Source organism: Sparus aurata, chromosome 1 (genome assembly GCF_900880675.1).
Source record: "Sparus aurata chromosome 1, fSpaAur1.1, whole genome shotgun sequence".
Taxonomy (NCBI): domain Eukaryota; kingdom Metazoa; phylum Chordata; class Actinopteri; order Spariformes; family Sparidae; genus Sparus; species Sparus aurata.
Genome location: NC_044187.1, coordinates 3,587,202 through 3,607,434, shown reverse-complemented (window position 1 = coordinate 3,607,434; position 20,233 = coordinate 3,587,202). Strand labels below are relative to the sequence as shown.

The window sequence follows — 20,233 nt, the reverse complement described above, 5'->3', positions numbered from 1 at the left end:
TTATTATAATCAATTTAGAAAATATCTGCCTCTTGCAAAGAAACAGACAACTCTTTTTCTATAATCACCTTTTGCTTGATTATTTGACATTAATCTTATTTTAAAATCTGTGACGTAAAACAAGTGTAATATCGAACTTACCTTCATATCCTTCATCCACTGGACCAAATTCTTGTGAGCTACCTGTAGTACAATCGATGACTGAAGTATCTTTAGGAACAGAAAAAACATACAAGTTAATACAGAACACACACATTAATGTAGGTTCACTCAAATACCTGCACATTAAAACCTCCATAACAACATCTGGTATCTGGGCACGCATAATGTTTTGGTTTTATGTGCCTACCATTTGTTTAGGGGTGTTAATGACAGACTGATTTATTGTCTGCTAAATCGACAATGAGTAAGATTAAGTGGTGATCCATTCATATTATAAACTACATGTTGAATGAACTCTTTGTCCAGTGTTGTTGCCATTTGTGACTGCAGGAAACAGAAAGGATCACTGCAGTGTCAACAATAATACTTAGCAGTGAAAGACGTCAAATGTGTGTTGCCACAGTAAATGTGCTTCAAGAGTAACTCGTCAAATCTGACACATTAAAGTGTGTTTACAGGTCTGAGGAAGTCCGACTGGATAACATACAATCAAAAGCAAAAGAACAGAACCAGAAAATCACCTTTTACCCCACTCATCTGTCTTCTATTTCAAAACCTGGTGCCTACATTACCCACAATGCAACTGAGTAACATCTGATTTACCCTTTAAGTGACTCTCCACAATTGGAGACAGATACTGTAAACATATTTGTTGAACTGCCCTGAAACAAACAGACCATTTAAAGTAAAATACAATATATATGTTGTGTTTTTTTTTTTAAGCTCGCTGCTTAAGTGCGTCAAAGACAACAACTAGATTTACGATGGCACAGCCTGATACCCGCTGCAGGGCCCAACAATGTCATAACTTCATTTAACTTGAATACTGAGCTTCCATAGATAACCTCACCAAACATTCACCAAATGTCTATATGTCATGATAAATATTACGTTTGATTTTTGGAAGAATTGATTTGGATTTGGACATGAAAAACTAATGGTATTAAATCGAGCGTCAGAAAACAGTCGGCCTCAACAGTTTTAAATCAAATCTTCACCACTTTTTTCTCCATTTCCAAACTCCATCCATTCTGGTTCTACTCACATAAAGGATTTCCAGAGACGGCACACACACAAATAGAGATGAAAAGAAGGAGACAAGGCCGAACCAAACCACCGGAGTCCATTTCTGCTCCACAGTGTTTTCCACAAGCCTGAAACCTGACAATGAATGTAATGAGTTACAGGTGTTATCAAACATTAAGTGACTGTAGTTCAACTCTCCCTCCTTCCCAGCAACACTGTTTTATGGCAGGTTGTAAATGTTAGATGTTTCACTTACAGTTAATTTCCCTTAAAACATGTTTTCACCTCACGGGAGAAGTTCAGGCTGAATCAATCCATCAATAAAGCTCGACACCTGCTGCTGAAGGCAAACATCTAAACATTTGAGAGTTTGGAAAATCTTTTTGACCTTGTTTATACTTCAGGTGATTTTTTTATTCATTTATCGTGTTTCCCTTTTATAGATGTCATAACTTTGTGGAGTATCGTAAAATGTTTATTGTTGATTCGAAGACAGACATGACTGGTATCACAAACCAAGATTAGTCTGCCATCTCTGGAAAGTCTCAAGTCTTGAAGTCCAAGTTCTAAACATGGCGTGTTGTTCCCTTCACCAACATTACAGTACATTTATAAATGAAGGATCGATAGAAAACTGGTATGTACAAAAAACATCTCGACAAAATTAGGGGAAAAAAAGTACGTCTCTGAATCTAAAAGTGTTGGTTTTCTATTTTCAAATATTTGAATAAACTAGAAACACCAGAACATGGTTGACCTTTGACGTTATGGATATACAATGTCACAACTTCATCATTTTTTCCCATTGGATATTTTTGTAAAGAATCATAATTATATGAATTGTCGTGAGGTCACAGTTAACTTGATCTTTGACACCCAAAATCTATCCAGTTCCTTCTTTGTGCACACGGACAGATGGGCAACCCAAAAACATAAGGCTTCTGCTCATTGCCAGCCCAGAGGCAGGTCAACATGCAAAATAAGCTTTCTTCACAACTTTAAATAAGCTAATTCTTTAAATGTTATAATCTCGATCATTACAAAAAGTGTAAAAAGATGTGTGTAGTTTTTGTGTTGCCTCACTCTTAAAGTTTCTTCCTCTTCTCGGACGTACAGCTGATTCATCTCTTCCCTTTGTGTTTCTGCTGAAATCTCCTCGATCTGCGAATCAGGATGGAGAGGCAGTTTTAAAGATCAACACCAGCTCTAAAATTCAAATCTAAATAATCAGAGAACTGCTGAGTAAAACCTGTGGTTTACTATCAACTTTCTGCTGAAGCAATACAGAAAAAAAAGAGAATTACCGCCTTGGAGTTGTAAGCCTCCAGGCAAGTTGCAATTTACATACATTTTTGTCCAGACTGATATATTCTGTGAAGATGATGAAGGAATTCTTAAAAAGTTAAACGTAGAAAAACAGATGTCATGTTACTAAAATAGGATAGACATGAGGTCAGCTTGAGTTTTGACCACTAACATCTAAACAGTTTGTCCATGAATCCAACTAGACAAATCCTCCCCCCCAAATGAAAACCTGACACTACTACAAGAACAGATGTGTAATAGAAAGTCATGCCAATCGTTTTGCAACAATTACAATATGTAAAACAGCAAAACGTTTGTGCTGCTCTTCCTCTTTATTTGTCTGAAAAGCTGAAGTGTAGAAGATGGTAGCCTGACTGGAACTTCCTTCTGTATGTCCGTATCTCCATCTTCAATCTTTATGTCAGAATGAGCAGGCAGATCTGGTTTTACTTTCTGAGACACAAAACACTGTCCTCAAAGAAAGCATCAGTTCACCTAAGGCCTTTTACGGAGGCAACAACAAACTGACTACAAAAAGATGGAAGAATACTACAAAGAATTACAAAATAGTTGCACCAAGCAACATTTCTGAGTTGTCTTTATGTCTCAGAGTTCTGGTTCACTTGCGTCACATAGTTCTGTGTCTCCTTCAGCCTTAATGTGGGAGCATGTGTGTGAGTGTAGATGCAAATGTTTTATACTTGAATTTGTTGAGCTTCTAACTACTTAACCTAAAATGGGTAATTTTACAGCCATAGCTGTTAGATGCATTAAAAAGTTAAAGTAATCTCGTACTCAATAGGTTTTCTTTGGTCTAAATGTAAAATCTAAGATGCATATCAAAGACAAGACCTCCTACAGTCTCAATATTCTTTCATCTTCCTAATTGTAGAAAAATATGTTCAAATAAGGTCATGGTGTGACTCTGAGGGGTTGGATGTCATCAACTTCTCCTCTATAAAAACGCCCTTCTTTGTGACGGTTGGCACTGAAGCAGCACCTGAGAGGAAAACAGCAGAGGTGGGTGGCAGCATCCGTCAGACATCTTTCTCTACGAAGAAGGTAAAAGATTTTCACTTGGCTGCATCTGGCTTCATTCTCAGGAGGTAGCAACAGGCTTCACTGATCATTGTTTCTCAATTTATGCAGTTATTAGGCCTTTAATGGATCTCATCTCTCCTGACACCTTGTAAAAATTTCAAACAGTTTTCCAAAGACTTCATAAAGCCACATTAAGAACTACAAGAGGCTGAGAAAGTCAGTGTTTGGCAGAACTTCTGTTTCACTGTTTTAATTCTAAGATTGTTTAAAGTATGTGGTGTGTTCACATCAGACAAGACTAAATCACTCAGTATACAAATGCATATGAAAAAGCAAAGGACTCGTTTTGCACAGAGGTTCCGCTCATCAACTGTTTTAACAGCTTTCTGAACACTGCAGAAAAAAACAAAAAAAGGAAGTTATTTGACATCAACTTGTGAAATTTATCAATGACATTCCAGTGTCACAGTTTAATTGATAGACATGATGTAGTAAGAGCAGAAGTATTGGGTCATTCCATATCAACTCACCTCAGCCCGCATGTCATGGACCTTTGTATGAATATTCTGTACCTCACCAATAGGATGAAATAGCCACGGTGCATAGATAATAAAATAAAAGCCAACCAATCATATGCATATACACTCATATCAGCCATTACGAGATGATCATATATTTGCTAGTTATTATCTTGTGTGTCTTTCATCCTATTCTGATGATACGGTTTTCAAAAAACTGCTTCAACTGCCTCCCATCTTGATCTGTGTGCAGATGGCTGGCCTCTGCTGGATGGTTGCAGCGCTCGCCTTCTTCCTCTCTACTGAGAACAGTCTGGCTGATGTGGACCAGAACAGGCTTGCAGGAATTGTGGATGGCATCTTGAAAAAGTGAGTCAACTTCTGTATCACTTAATAGAAGGCTTATGCTATTTACAGATGTGCGAGACATCACAAGGAGCTGGAATACAGCAGGATATTGCCGTGGGGTATAGAAGGTAGTACAGATGCTTACAAAGTACAAAGAATGTAGCTGGGGTTATAATTTGTGCGGAAAACATGTCTACAAACTAGTATTTTGACAGCACACAGGTACAGCAGCTATGAAAAAGTGCTTCTGATCTCCAAAACCATCAAGCCAAAGGAGGAAGTCATATGAGTTAAGCTTTTGTTCTGTGTTCTGCACCCAATCTTTCTGGGAATCGAGTATACAGAAGCTCTAGTAATTGGCATGATTATATTTCAAGCAACACTAGTGTTGTCACGATACCAAAATTACAACTTTGCTACAATACCTGCCTAAAACATCTCGATACTGATACTGATTTTTTTTTTGCCCCTTAATCTTCCTGTTGCTGCTGCTCTGCTACTTTGACCTGCTGTGGAGCTTAATCACATTTCTGCAAATGTATTGCCTTCACCTCTTCCTCAACGCTAACGAAAGTGTCCTTAAATGGAAGCAGAGAGGGGGCGCTGTTGAGCTCAGTTGGTAGAGCGGGGGTCCCATGTGCAGAGGCTTTGTCCTCTCTGAGGCGGCCCCGGGTTTGAGTCCCAGCCTTGGCGCCCTTTGCCACAGGTCTCTTTCCCCCTCTTTCTCATCCCGTTTCCTGTCATATCTTCAGCTGCACTATCAATAAAAAAAAAAAAAAAAAAAAAAAATACAAAATGGAAGTAGAGAGAGGCTGCACACACAGACACACCCGCTGTCGCACGAAGTTAATAAAGTACCGATACTAATAAAACGTAAAATAAGTATTATTTTTAATGGCTGGATAACGCTATACCTTTCTAGAATTGGTTTAACACTAAGCAATACTGTAAAACATCTTGGGCAACTGATAAAACACAGTCAGAAATAAAGTCGCTGTTACTGAGAGTCTAGTTCACTTTATGTATCAACAAAATACTGCCAATCAGAGCAGTGTGCCCAACGAAGAAAGTTATACAAATGTATCAAAATCTTTGTTTATTGACGAGATTAAGTTTTAGAAAACTGTTATTTTACATTGACACAGCTGAGTAAAAGAAACAAAAGACTGCCACAGAAATTTCTCGTTGCCAACAATACCATCGTTTTCCTAGGATATGGAGCATCTGGTGGAGACTTCTCTCCTCCGCTGCACACCACCGTTTTCTATCATTTTTTAGAAAAGCAAGGCACGGGAGAAGCACCCTCCACTAATTATATATAATCACTGGTAGGTCAAGCAGTCCAACTCCAAAGGCATTTTTTTTCCTGGTATGTTTTAGGAGAACGCAGTGACGGGCAGTCGCAGTGCAGAGACAAAGACTCTTTGAAATCCGCCAAAGGGATGGGTGTTGTCAGAAAGATGTCATCTTCAGTCTACAGAATATTGTGTTCTGCCCCAAAAGATCTCAAACACATAGTGGAATGTCTTTTATGTTTTTCTTTGACAGGTACCAGACAGACGGCAAGTTGAGTCTGGCTGTAAGGATCCCAGATGACCAGAACCAGAATACTGACGATATCCTTGAAGCAGTCTCTAAAAGTGATCCAGTTGGTGCTGTGAAGAAAAAGCTCAACAAGAATGAGGTGTACATCGGCAGGAGGTTGATTGCAGCCAGACTTCGGGAAGGAGGTGAAGGAGGAGATCATGCAGTGTCACGCGTTGTGGACCACCTGGATGACTTGTTTAGCCATAGTAATAAGCATGATCGGGAATTTTTGCTTCTCTATGCTTATGCCTCCCCATGTGTTGAAAAATGTACAAGCGGCAATCATAGAGAGAACATGCTAAAAAGGATTAATCACATTCAGCAATGGCGTAATTACGCTGTTGTGTTTTCTAAAATATCCCAACACAGTGATGGTACGCTCAAAACTGAGAAAGAGTTGAGTGGAGCCCTTGAGCGACTAGGGACCTACAGTGGTACCCGAGGGGCAATCGGTCTAAGCAATATATTCCGTTGTGATAGACAGGATGGTAGTATGCATTGCACTAGTTGCTCTAGTGGTGATCAAGTTGCACACTCATGTGTTTCAGACGATACAATGTCAGGTGCCAGCCCTGGCCAGCCACCCACATCATCCACAGGCAGTCAAGGTGGTGTTGATAGTGGTATTGGAAGTAGCGTAATTCCAAATGCAGGTGCACCACCCTCAGAAGGCGGACCTGAAAATGGTTTTGAAAATGGCGTAATTCCAAATGGAGGTGCGCCACCCTCACAAGGTGGGAAATGCAGCGGGCATAAAGGATGTGAAGGTAGAGGAATGAGAAGGCGTGAGGGGCAAAAAGGCAGAGAAATGAGAAGGCGAAGACTAGGGGGAAAAGGCAGAGGAATGAGAAGACAGAAGGGGCGAAAAGGCAGAGGAATGAGAAGGCGTAGGGGGCGAAAAGGCAGAGGAATGAGAAGACGTAAGGGGCAAAAAGGCAGAGGAATGAGAAGGCGAAGAAGAGGGGGAAAAGGCAGAGGAATGAGAAGACGTAAGGGGCGAAAAGGCAGAGCAATGAGAAGACGTAAGGGGCGAAAAGGCAGAGGAATGAGAAGGAGTAAAAGGGGAAAAGGCAGAGGAATGAGAAGACGTAAGGGGCGAAAAGGGAGAGGAATGAGAAGGAGTAAAAGGGGAAAAGGCAGAGGAATGAGAAGACGTAAGGGGCGAAAAGGCAGAGGAATGAGAAGGAGTAAAAGGGGAAAAGGCAGAGGAATGAGAAGACGTAAGGGGCGAAAAGGGAGAGGAATGAGAAGGCGTAAGGGGCGAAAAGGCAGAGGAATGAGAAGACGTAAGAGGGGAAAAGGCAGAGGAATGAGAAGACGTAAGGGGCGAAAAGGGAGAGGAATGAGAAGGCGTAAAGGACGAAAAGGCAGAGGAATGAGAAGGCGAAAGAGGGGAAAAGGCAGAGGAATGACAAGACTTAAGGGACGCAAAGGTAGGGGAATGAGAAGACGTAAGGGGAGAAAAGGGAGAGGAATGAGAAGACGTAAGGGGCGAAATGGCAGAGGAATGAGAAGGCGAAGAAGAGGGGGAAAAGGCAGAGGAATGAGAAGACGTACAGGGCGAAAAGGGAGAGGAATGAGAAGACGAAGAAGAGGGGGAAAAGGCAGAGGAATGAGAAGACGTAAAGGGCGAAAAGGCAGAGGAATGGGAAGGCGAAGACGAGGGGGAAAAGGCAGAGGAATGAGAAGACGTAAGGGGCGAAGAGGCAGAGGAATGAGAAAACGAAGACGAGAGGGAAAGAGCAGAGGAATGAGAAGGCATAAGGGGCGAAAAGGCAGAGGAATGAGAAGGAGTAAGAGGCGAAAAGGTAGAGGAATGAGAAGGCGAAGACGAGGGGGAAAACGCAGACGAGGCGTTAGCCGTAGAGGTGGCGTCAGGCGTAGAGGTGGCTGCAGGCATAGAGGTATTTGTAGGCGTAGAGGTGGTAGAAGGCGTAGAGGTGGTTGGGGTCTTGGGCGATTTGGCAGACGCAGAGGAGGTAGCAGACGCAGAGGTGGTTGGGCTCCTGGGCGATTTGGCAGACGCAGAGGAGGTTGGGGTTTTGGGCGATTTAGCAGACGCAGAGGTGGTTGGGGTCTCGGGCGATTTGGAAGACGCAGAGGAGGTGGCAGACGCAGAGGTGGTTGGGGTCTCAGGCGATATGGAAGACGCAGAGGAGGTAGCAGACGCAGAGGTGGTTGGGGTCTCGGGCGATATGGAAGACGCAGAGGACGTAGCAGACGCAGAGGTGGTTGGGGTCTTGGGCGATATGGAAGACGCAGAGGAGGTAGCAGACGCAGAGGTGGTTGGGGTCTTGGGCGATATGGAAGACGCAGAGGACGTAGCAGACGCAGAGGTGGTTGGGGTCTTGGGCGATATGGAAGCCGCAGAGGAGGTAGCAGACGCAGAGGTGGTTGGGGTCTTGGGCGATTTGGAAGACGCAGAGGAGGTAGCAGACGCAGAGGTGGTTGGGGTCTTGGGCGATATGGAAGACGCAGAGGAGGTAGCAGACGCAGAGGTGGTTGGGGTCTTGGGCGATTTGGAAGACGCAGAGGAGGTAGCAGACGCAGAGGTGGTTGGGGTCTTGGGCGATATGGAAGACGCAGAGGAGGTAGCAGACGCAGAGGTGGTTGGGGTCTCAGGCGATATGGAAGACGCAGAGGAGGTAGCAGACGCAGAGGTGGTTGGGGTCTCGGGCGATATGGAAGACGCAGAGGAGGTAGCAGACGCAGAGGTGGTTGGGGTCTTGGGCGATTTGGAAGACGCAGAGGAGGTGGCAGACGCAGAGGTAGTTGGGGTATTGGGGGAGTTGGAAAACGCACAGGAGGATGGGGTATTGGGGGCTTTACGATCAAGATGGGGTAGTTAAGTTTTGGGAAAGCTGTGATTCACGTGAAACTGATTTGTTAGAACTTCAGCAGCTCCACAAATCCACCTCGACTGTGACAAACTTCCTTCGCTTTGAAACAAACAAGTTTAGTATATTATTACTATATAGAGCAAGAATCATTTTAAAGTAATTTCTCATACTGATAGGTGACATTTTTTTTCTTTCAAAAAATGCAACAAAAAAAAAAGATTTTATTGTCCTCAGTATTTACAGTACTGATGTCACTGTACACATCTCTTGATGTCTGTTTGTTCTGAATAAAGCTTCGCTAAGCATCCATTCTGGTTTGTGTATCTGTGTTAACTATGAACACAATCAGAACAACCCAGTTTTTATTTCATTACCACTGAGATCAACTGCAGCAGAAAGACGTGGTCAAGAGCAAACTCTTCACTGTGAGCACCATAACACCATATCCAGATTAACTTTTCCACCTCCATCCTTGAATCGTCAGCTGCAGAACTTAAGTACATATATTTACTGTGAACCACAGTTGTAACGCTTCAACGCTTTAAACAGAAACTCTCAGTCCTGCAGTGTGTTTAGCTCAATTAGATCCAGCCAAACACAACACTGGATCATGCTGCCTACCAGATGATATGTGAAATCTGCAAACACATGTATTTCTGTTGTCATTTTCAGCTTTAAGTGCATCATTTGCAGATACACAGTTTCTTCTGTTCATTATTTCTCAGATACTTGTTCGAATATGGACTACGGCTTTGACTCCAAACTGCATTATTCGAATATAATTAGAATATTTACAAAAATAAAAGTATTCTAAGGAATATTAGGCAGCCCTTAATATTCCAACCTGTATAGGCATTATATTTTGTAAATGTGTTTGCTTGTAAACGTTGTTTGCAATTCAGATTACGAGGCTTTTCCAGCCTGGTGAAGTTGTGAATCTCGAACTCATTAGCAAGGCTTTTATTGGTCATCTGGGCTCCTGTAGGTGACGTTAGCGTCCTGGTTAGCGCCTATTTTGTATACCAGAACAATGGCTGCGCCAAAGCCTACAAGCCTACTTTGGGTTCCCAAAGGAACAGGGAAAAATCACGACTAAGGACAAAAAAATATGTTAAATATGTAAGACCAAACTCACATACCACGTGACGACCAGCAACTTGAGAGTCCACCTCTAAACACTACATCCTGGCAAGCTGGAAGAGGAAGAGGGGTCTGACTTTTAATAAAAACTTTGAAAACAGTCATGTATTTTTCTTCTGAAACATCATTGCCTGCCTATTGACATTGACTGGTACACTACCCTCTGGTGGACAGAACATGTACAATTTAAGTTTGATACCAATATAGGTCTTACTGACGGCATTTAATGGTCAAAATATTATTAATACATATTCGAAAATATTCAAATATTAATATTGATAAACATATGAACTTCAAATATGATTTTTGGCCAAAAGTCAAAGCCCTAATATGGACATTGGTCAGCTCTGAGGGTTTGGCCTCGGTCTGCCTATTTACTATAAAAATGTCACTTCCCTCAGTGTGAATTCACTGATACCTAACCCTGCACTGAGAAGGAAACTGAGTCACTTGCAGTTGTGCAACATCTTTCTCCACCAAAGCAGGTAAAAGATATTTAACTGGAACTGAATATAAATCAAATTTTAGAATACAAAAGACAAAAGAAATGGTGAGCAAGTAAATGTTTTTTGTCTTCTCTACATAACCTGAAAAAATGCTGGGCGGGTAAATGTTTTTTTCTTCTCTACATAACCTCAAAGCAAGGTGTTGTAATGGACTGTACGAATGAGAAAAGATGGCATTCATTTCCATGTCTTGATTTTACGATTATAAAGGAACACTTGCTCATTTTAAATCTCAGTGCTGAAAATTAATTGGGCCTGCTTTTAATGAGGCAGTGGAATTTGTCAGGTTGGTGCAGGTTGGCCAAAAATAAGTTTGAATTAGCAAACAAGTTTGAAATATGGACTGTGGTTACAGTAAAGCCTTATTTTCACACATATTTTCCATATAAAAGCCTATTGAAGAGTCTCACCAGCCGTTTCAGTTCCAGAAAACATCATTATGCCACATTAAAGTGAGACTGTAGCTCTGAGCAGAGTCCACTCTGGCTGCAGGTGGCAATTACAGGATAATGACACATTGAATTTCCCTTAATTTCCCATGATTGTCATGAGTCAGCAGCTTAATGATCTTTTAGCAACAACAACCATTTCCAGTGTCCTTACTGAGCTCGACAGTGAATTTGACTTCAGGTTGGACTTATGGGACAGAGCATTTGTATATAAAGAAATATTCTATTAATCAAGTAATAATTTATCAGTCAGTAATCACAGATGTTATTCTACTGTACTGTGATGTACTAAATGCCCTGTGCTGATGCTGTTTGTGTAACACTCAGATGGCTGGCTGGTGCTGGATGGCTGTAACACTCTGCCTGTTGCTGTTCGATGGAAACAGTTTGGCAGCTGTGGACCAGAACCAATTTGCACCAATTGTAGATGAGATCTTGAACAGGTGAGTCGACATATACACAAAAATACAACCAATTCCTAAAAAAAAACAACAAGAAATCATGACAAAATCTAGTCAAGTTACCTTTGTAATTCTATTTCATAATCTCAAAACAGTAGTCTGAAGAGTCGTTCCATCTCAGTTGTGCTAATAAAACTGAATTGGGCAAGTACAAGTCTTTTGTATCGATACATTTCTAATATAAAGTGGTGAGCTGTTGTGTGTTTATTGTTTCCTTTTCAAACCAACCTAGTGTCTGATAATTGTATGACCAGTGCACCTCTCAAAATTATCATATCAGGTTCTTATCGTCTCTATCAAAAGATCAAACATCGCAGTAACACTTTACATGCGTTTCTTGTTGCAGGTACACACCAAGCTACACGAGCAGCAACGGTGCAAGGTCAGTAAGGACTTAAGCAAAAGTTACTCATGTTGTGCTTTTTAAAATAATAGTTACAATCTGAGAAAGAAACGTCAAAAACAAACACATAAAACAAGCACGAGAAACTGCCAGGAAAACGCTACTTTATACAAAGTAGGACCTGATTAATTTCCATATGCTTGTTTTAAATTCACAATAACAATGTATCTACTTCAGGATAAATAGTTTAATATTTATCACATCTATTATGTGTATATTTGTACTATTTATTATAAATGTATTTTAGTTGATAATCAAACAGAGATACTGGCAGTGGCAACATGGGACTGAATTCTGCAATTTGGTTTGGTCTCTATCTTCCTATATTGCCCAACTGTTTTAAATAACACCTGGTTTATGTCTTTTGGATCCATTTTTTTCTGACAGAAGAAACCCAATGTTCAGCCTGGCAGTAACCATCCCATACAACAAAGACACGAAGATGTATGACATCAGTCAACTTGACGATGGAGGCAGAGTCAGGAGGGAGATTCTTAATTGTGAAGTGTACACCGGCACGAGGGTGGTTGCAGCCACAGTTCTGAGATGGCCTAATGTTCTGGATCAGTGTCCTGGTGGACGTGTGCAGTGGCCTGATGTTCTGACAAAATGTCCTCGAGGGGTTAAGACCTGGGATGATGTTAATAGACGGTGTCCTAATGAAGTTAAGGAGGGTGGAGCAGATCATGCAGAGTACCGTACTCTGCAGCACATTAACATCTTGGTCAATAATCTTAACAAAAATGATTTGTTGCTTTTCTACGTTCTTGCTTCCCCATGTGATAAAAGATGTACAAGCAAATCAGGTAAATGGAGAATTCTTAATAGCATTAAAGCGATTCAGAAATGGCATAACTACGCTGTTGTGTTTTCCAACATATTCCAGCCGCGTAGTGGTAATATCATACCTGACGAGGATCTACAGGGAGCCCTCCAGCGACTTGGGGGATCAATCGGTCTGAGCAACATATTCCGTTGCAACCGACAAAGGGCTATGCAGTGCACAAGCTGCTCTAGTGGTGGACAAGTTGCCCCCTATTGTTTTTCAGAAAATTCACAAACTTTACCCACAAAACCTCAACAAGGCGTTTCCACAAATGTTGGCAGTTACAGAGGAGCAGGCCCCAGTGGCAGAGGCAACTTCAGGAAAGGGTAATGTAGGAATGTAGTGGATGGGAAGAAGACAGAAGAAGTAGCAGGAGCAAAAGGAGGAGGGAGGTGCTCAGGATACTACAGGATGAGCTTAAAATCTATAAATCTACATAAACATATACTGCCATATGTCTTAAATTAAAAGACCCAAGACATTGTGAAAGACACCGTAGCCCTGACAGCATGTCAATTTTTTCTATGGCAGAGTTGTTGATAATTCAGAAAAAAACTTTTCAATTTGACTTTACCTTTCCCTAATAAATTTATATTTTAATTAATATGACTAATATGATATGGTAAGACTGTAAATTTGTGATTTCTTTCTTCAAACCTTACAGAAGTCTTTCAGGGAACTCATGCTGCCTTTCTGTTGATTCATATTATGAAACTGAGGCAAAGAAGAATAAAATAAAGATAATGTTAATGTACTCATTATCTGTAGTACTTGTATAACTGTAGTCAATACTTTTGTATATCATTACTAAATCATGTGATATTCTTACTTTCTGATTAAAGCTTCGCTCAGCATCCACTCTGCTCTGTCTGTGTGTCAGTCATTTGGAAACTCCTGCATTACAGAACTATGGTTACCTGTAGATTTAAAACTGTGGTTCAGCTGTTCCACAAGTCAAGCTGTGTAGTTGTAATCAACATTCCATGTAAAGTGTACTAGTAAAGACAAAATAACGATTTATAAAAAAAAAAACGACTCTAATCAGAGATGCACAGTCTCACCTCCCAACTATGGTTACCTGTAGTTTGATTTTTTGTGTTTCAACTGATCAAAGGGGCAAGCTGTGTAGTTGTAATCAACACTCCATGTAAAGTGTACTAGTAAAGACAAGATTACATTATGCAATTTAATTTTAACCGATATATAAAACAACTATTGACTTTAATTAGAGATGCACAGCAGGGTCTCTGCAGGTTTGAACAAGTCAAATTTAAGACTTTTTAAGACCTTTTTAAGACCATTTTGAACTAAATTTAAGACCTACACGAAGTACAAAAAAGTAAGGAAAAATGCGGTCCCAGAATTGCTTTAAACAAATAATCACATTTATTGCCATTCACAGAGCAGCTCAAACTATGAAGAATGGAGTGAATGAGTGCGTGTCAGGGTTATTATAGTTTTAAAATTTTCATTAGTGTTTATTTTAATTTAGCTTTTCAGTTTGTTTTTTCATTTTAGTTTAGTTTCAATTAGTTTAACAAGTGATCTAAGTAGTTTAAGTATAGTTTTTAATCAAGGTATTTAATTTGAGTTAACTATAATAACCCTGGTGTGTGCGCACACACACTTACACTGACACACACACAGTGTTCAAAATCGAAAGCACCTCTGCTTTCACCATCTGAGTTGGGCCAAAGATGGTTTGAATGTCGCTTGACTGTTAGGTGGTAGAGGCAGTGCAGAGTTCGGGTCGAGCAGAACTGGATGAAATTGGACTGGGAACTGGTGACAAAGGCGTACAGAAGTGTGTGATTACGTGACTTTGCTGGAGACTTTTAGAAGCTAACTGGTGTTTTTTCAGCGCTTTCACACCGAGTGTGCCCAATTTGAGGGTCCTCTGGCAGATTCCGCTGTTGAAGTCGTACCGGAACTGGCGAAGTGTGCGGCGATAAATTCCGACCATGCTGTCGGCAAAATACCACTTACGTTCCTGATACTTCATACAGAAGAACACACGGAGATGACTGTGAATCTCACCAACACATTTCCTCCAAACAAAAAAAAAAAAAAAAGGCGATGACGGAAGCGGTTAATGAACATACATATTTAAGACCCGACTAAATGTAATTTAAGACCTATATGCAAAATATGAATGTATTTAAGACTTTTTAAGGCCTAAAATTGAGATTGTCAAATCTTAGACTTTAAGACTTTTTAAGACTCCGTGGATACCCTGCACAGTCTCACCTGCCAATTCCGACAGCTAACGATTCCAATTTCCTTTTTAGAACCATAATTTACAACATATGCAAACATGTGTACGATCTTAATAAAACACTGACCATTAAAAAGGCCTAGCTCTACATTTTCTCCCGAACTGCACCTGGTTACAGGATTCAAACATGTTTTAAATAAAGCGCTGTTACTGTACAGAGTGGCTTTTTGTAAAAACAACATCCAACTGAAAATGAATTGCTGCATATTCCACTTTGAATGAAGTGGTATAGGCTCTACCTCGGTGCTTTCATCATATGTTTTGCATCTGTTCTTTCAAGATAACAAATTAAAAGACCACAGATGTTGTGAAAGACTCTTCAGCAGTGACAGTATGTCTTTTTTTTCTAAGGCAGAGTTGCTGTTGTTCCTGTCCTCGACACACTAATCTTATCTATGGTAGAGCAATAACTCTTTTGGCCAATAACAGACCTAATCCCTAATAATGTGTTGTGATTAACTAAATAAAGACAATTATGAAAAGCTTTGTGTCAAGAGGTATTGATGGACAGTACATCCTGGATAGACTCTCTCACTCCTTCCAGAGATTTGTAACTTCTTTCTTCAAACCGTACAGAGGTCCTTCAGGGAACTCGGGCTGCCTTTTATGAGAAAATGCTTGTTTTTATTTTGAGTGTAAAACCACGTGTGCAGTGGAAAGAAACAGAATCACCTACATACATATGTGAATGGCTTGCAGTCTTGTTAAAGCAAACCAACCAAAAAAAAGAAACACTGTTTATCAGTTTGAGAAAAATAAAAATACTGTCAATCTCACGTTGACATTAGTCCAAATAACAGCAAGCCCATTTTGTTGCACTAGTAATTTGAAATATATGTATTTAAAAAACAGAACTGCCTCATTACCTGTCTCACAATCTGATGAGAGAATTAGTCATTAATGACATTAAGCCGATGAGGAAACATTCACTGAAGGTGACCTGCTTTTTTATTTTGTTTCCAGTTCACAGAAATTTTGTTGCCTCAAATTATGAAAGAGGAAGGCCTTTAAAAAGTGACAACCAACCACAGTTAAGGCCCTAACACTGAGCTGATATTAAAAGAAGTGCCCATAAACCCAGTAAATAACATAAAATGTTCAGTTCAGGCTGGTGGCCATATTGGAAGGTAAGCAGCATGTGTGTAACTGTGACTGGCACAGAGTCAGACAGATCTGACACTGACCAGCAGGTCATCGCTGGTAATGTCTGAAACCAGACGACTCTGGTCCCTGGCCGGTCGATCGGTGCATCTCTACATCTAACTGACTCTCCAATATATTCAAAATAAAGAATAATTCTATGGTTTTAGTGTAAAATCATTGTAAAAGATTTTTACAACACAGAACTGACCTGTGACTGCGTCTCACAAGAACAGGATCAAACATGCAGTAGTTAAGCATCTTAAGGTTAAGTACTGTATGAGACGGTATCAGTGTTTGGATCCACAGTGAGGGTCAGCTCACAACAATACACAATGACAGTACAGATAGAGAAAGCAAGAATTTAGGCTGAATATCAGACACTCACAGTGTGACATCATCCTGCTGAACCCCATGACTCACAGCAAACACTAATTCCTCCAATCAAAAGGCCGGAAACTCTCCAGGGGAAGATCTTCATCTATGGTAAAGATAAACAAAAAAAAAAAACAGATTATATTTTAGTGCAAATCAAGAAATACAGTAGCATTTCACATCACACACACACACACACACACACACACACACACACACACACACACACACACACACACGCCAGCCTGTAGTAAATAAAGATCTCTCAGCAGAAAGATTTGCTTTAATGTACCTTCACCCGGTGTTCTAAGACAAACAAGAACACTGCACAGATGTTCCCCAGAACAGTTACTTCATTTTCAATTTCACCATTGCCTCAAACTGAAATCATAGCCTCTTTAAATGAGTCCAGTTTAGCAAAGCTGCACACTAAACTGGATCTGATTGCTTTCAAAATAACACAGAGGGCAACATTTGGGCAATCTAAAAAAATATAATATGTTGATTCAAGCTGTAAAATTCTCAACGTCAGTTAAATGGGACTGTGGTTGGTTTAAGTTGAACCTCAGATTCATTGACCTCTTCAGGAGTTTATGTGATTTCTATAGGACAGAGCAATCAGGCTCAGACTAACACACAGGTCAAGTTTAAACCAAAGATTCCGAGGAAAAATTCATTTTCATTTCAATAACGCCATGTTTTGGTGCATTATGAAATATAAGAACAAGCCTACTTTAAATAGAAACAGAGTAGCAACACAGAACTACACTATATTGTCAAAAGTATTAGCCCACTTCCCTTGACTCGCATAAGAATTTAAGTGACATCCCATTCTTAATCCATAGGGTTTAATATGACGTCGGTCCACCCTTTGCAGCTATAACAGCTTCAACTCTTCTGGGAAGGCTTTCCACAAGGTTTAGGATTGTGTTAATGGGAAGCACATTTGTGAGGTCACACATTGATGTTGGACGGGAAGGCCTGGCTCTCAGTCTCCACTCTAATTGATCCCAAAGGTGTTCTATCGGGTTGAGGTCAGGATTCTGTGCAGCCCAGTCAAGTTCATCCACACCAAACTCTCTTATCCATGTCTTTATGGACCTTGCTTTGTGCACTGGTACACAGGCATGTTGGAACAGGAAGGGGCCATCCCAAACTGTTCCCACAAAGTTGGGAGCATGGAAATGTCCAACATCTCTTGCTGTGCTGAAGCATTCTTTAGTGTTCACTTTGGATAAATAATACATTTATCTTGTAAATTCACACTTCAAATACTTCTATCACACAAGAAGAAGTGGGAGTGTAAATGGAAGCTAACTAATATACAAATCTGTCTGGTTCATGCTGGATGTTGTCATTAAAAATCAAACTCTTACGTTGTGACTTCTTTACCGGACACCACCGTCCCTCCATCCAAACAGATCAAGCTGACTAGACTCCACACAGCCGCCCTCTGCATCCTGGACTCCCGTGATTCCACCAGATACGTGTCAACTGCGCAGTAGAGAACTCAAAACGCAACCAGTGGAGGTTACCAAGATGGTGGACGGCAGAGCAAAACCGGATCAGAGCCGTAACGCAGGGGACACGTATCTAGTGGAATCTTGGAGAGAGGCTCCTTTGTTAGTGCTGGACACCCCTAAGATGTTCACATTCCAGCCCAGAACTTTGATTAAAGAACTCAGAGGAATAAATTAATTACAAATTATATAATCAGGAAACAAAACATCTACAAAAAGTCTTTATCGTGAGCTGACCTCGTCCTACTTCTCCACGTGGGGGATCTTGTTCTCCACAGTGTTAGCTGGCTGGTTCAGGGAGATGACGACCACGTCGCTGCTGCTCACACTTCCCTCGACCGTCACCTGGAGGCAGAACAGAGAGTGGTGAGTGTAGGAAGTTTCTTATTTCACATTTATATTAAAATATTCTTTGTTGAATCCCATATAAAATCCTGAAGACAATAAAGTATTAAAGTAAGACTATTAAAATAAATCATCTAAAATGTTGTTATTCTCACAATGTTTAAGCTTTTTTCTGGCCTGTAGAATAAACTACAAACACCAGAACACAGATGATCTTTGACCTATTGGATATAAAATGTCACAACTTCATCATTTTAACTCATTAGACATAATTTCACTGCTTAATGTCAAGGGGAAGATATTCTTCAGCATCCTTTCCCATCGGCTGTCAGATTACCTCCTAAAGAACCAGTACATTGACACCTTTGTGCAAAAGGGGGGGATCCCAGGGGTCCCAGTGTGCCTTGAACACAGTGGAGTGGTAACACAACTGATCAGAGAGGCCAGTGAAGGGAAAGGAGACCTGGCTGTACTATGGCTGGACCTAGCCAATGCGTATGGCTCCATACCCCACAAGCTAGTGGAGGTGGCATTGGAGAGGCACCATGTACCGAGCAACATCAAAGTCCTCATCATGGATTATCATAACAGCTTTAATCTGAGGTTCACTTCCGGCACAGTTACATCAGAGCATCATCGACTGGAGAAAGGGATCATCACTGGATGCACTATTTCAGTGATACTCTTTGCCCTGGCCATGAACATGCTGGTCAAGTCTGCTGAGCTGGTATGCAGAGGCCCCAAAACCAAGTCTGGAATCCGGCAGCCCCCCATCAGAGCATTCATGGACAACCTGACAGTAACAACAGTGTCAGCTCCTGGATGCAGATGGATCCTCCAGGGCTTGGAGAGACTAACCATCTGGGCTCGGATGCGCTTCAAGCCGGAAAAATCCAGGTCTCTGGTCCTGAAGAAAGGGAAGGTGATCAACCGGTTCTACTTCTCTCTAGGAGGTACCTGCATACCATCAGTCACAGAGAAACCCGTGAAGAGCCTTGGAAAAACCTTTGACTGCTCCCTAAAAGATGCTGCTTCCATCAAGGCAACTAATGAACAACTGGAGAGTTGGCTGACAATAGTCGACAAGTCACGTCTTTCGGCGAAATTCAAGGCGTGGTTCTACCAGCATGGCATCCTGCCTAGAATTCTGTGGCCATTGGTGGTATACGAATTTCCCATCTCTACTGTGGAAGGACTCGAGAGGAGAGTCAGCAGCCACCTGCGGCGTTGGTTGGGCTTACCTCGAAGCCTAAGCAGCATCGCCCTCTATGGTAACAAGAACAAGCTGACGCTCCCCATCAACAGCCTTACTGAGGAGTTCATGGTCACCAGAGCAAGGGAGGTGCTCCAATACAGGGAATCCAAGGACCTGAAAGTATCTCAAGCGGCCATTGCAGTGAGGACTGGCAGAAAGTGGAGGGCACAGGAGGCCGTGGACCAAGCTGAATCACGGCTGCATCACAAAGAGCTTGTGGGATCTGTGGCAACTGGCCGTGCAGGTCTGGGAACAACTCTCACAATCCACTACAACAAACTTGAGGGCAAGGAAAGGCGGAACCTGGTTCAACGCGAAGTGCGGGCTGGGGTCGAGGAACAGCGTGCAAGCCAGTCGGTGAGATTGAGACAACAGGGCGCATGGACCAGATGGGAAGAAGCCATGAATAGGAAGATCTCATGGCCTGAGTTGCGGAAGGCAGAACCCTACCGCATCAAATTCCTCATTCAGTCTGTCTATGATGTCCTGCCCAGCCCGTCAAACCTCTTCTGTTGGGGCAAGATCGATACGCCAGCGTGTCCCTTGTGCCAAGGAAGAGGAACTCTGGAGCACATCCTCAGCAGCTGTCCCAAAGCACTTGGAGATGGTCGCTATTGCTGGCGCCTGACCAGGTGCTGAAGGTGGTTGCCGAGTCTGTAAGGCCTACATCCTCCTGGGCATCACCGGAGCACGCAAGAGAAAAGCCATCAG

At 41.5% G+C, this 20,233-nt stretch overlaps 3 protein-coding genes across 3 annotated transcripts in view; 1 reads left to right on the top strand and 2 right to left on the bottom strand.

The window, feature by feature from the left end:
• Positions 1 to 20,233, bottom strand: part of LOC115592183 (cadherin EGF LAG seven-pass G-type receptor 2-like) — a 32,754-nt gene that overhangs the window by 11,949 nt on the left and 572 nt on the right. The window contains exons 2-6 of the mRNA XM_030434730.1: positions 18,160 to 18,267; positions 16,416 to 16,508; positions 2,272 to 2,349; positions 1,208 to 1,323; positions 142 to 210 (exon numbers count right to left, since the gene is read on the bottom strand). Of these exons, the coding sequence (XP_030290590.1) occupies positions 142 to 210; positions 1,208 to 1,289 (151 nt within the window). The 5' untranslated portion in view covers positions 1,290 to 1,323; positions 2,272 to 2,349; positions 16,416 to 16,508; positions 18,160 to 18,267. The remainder of the gene's footprint in view (positions 1 to 141; positions 211 to 1,207; positions 1,324 to 2,271; positions 2,350 to 16,415; positions 16,509 to 18,159; positions 18,268 to 20,233) is intronic.
• LOC115586706 (serine-rich adhesin for platelets-like) lies at positions 4,275 to 9,798 on the bottom strand. The gene is made up of 4 exons (XM_030425977.1): positions 9,735 to 9,798; positions 7,010 to 8,810; positions 5,953 to 6,055; positions 4,275 to 4,412 (listed from the first exon to the last, which is right to left on the bottom strand). Exons 1-4 carry the CDS (start codon positions 9,796 to 9,798, stop codon positions 4,275 to 4,277), a joined length of 2,106 nt encoding a protein of 701 aa, XP_030281837.1.
• LOC115586678 (uncharacterized) lies at positions 18,503 to 20,161 on the top strand. Its single transcript, XM_030425924.1, has one exon. The coding sequence runs from the start codon at positions 18,503 to 18,505 to the stop codon at positions 20,159 to 20,161; it is 1,659 nt and encodes a 552-aa protein (XP_030281784.1).

Bases quoted from the DNA above. Each gene is read 5' to 3' on its own strand.
- LOC115586678 (XM_030425924.1), top strand. From the start codon at position 18,503: ATGTCACAACTTCATCATTTTAACTCATTAGACATAATTTCACTGCTT.
- LOC115586706 (XM_030425977.1), bottom strand. From the start codon at position 9,798: ATGACCAATAAAAGCCTTGCTAATGAGTTCGAGATTCACAACTTCACC. The intron at 8,811-9,734 runs GTAATCTGAATT...TTGATCGTAAAG, and splicing joins CACCAGGCTGGAAAAGCCTC to CCCCCAATACCCCATCCTCC. The intron at 6,056-7,009 runs GTCTTCTCATTG...TTTTCTTCACAG, and splicing joins TCTGCCTTTTCGCCCCTTAC to CACCAACTGGATCACTTTTA.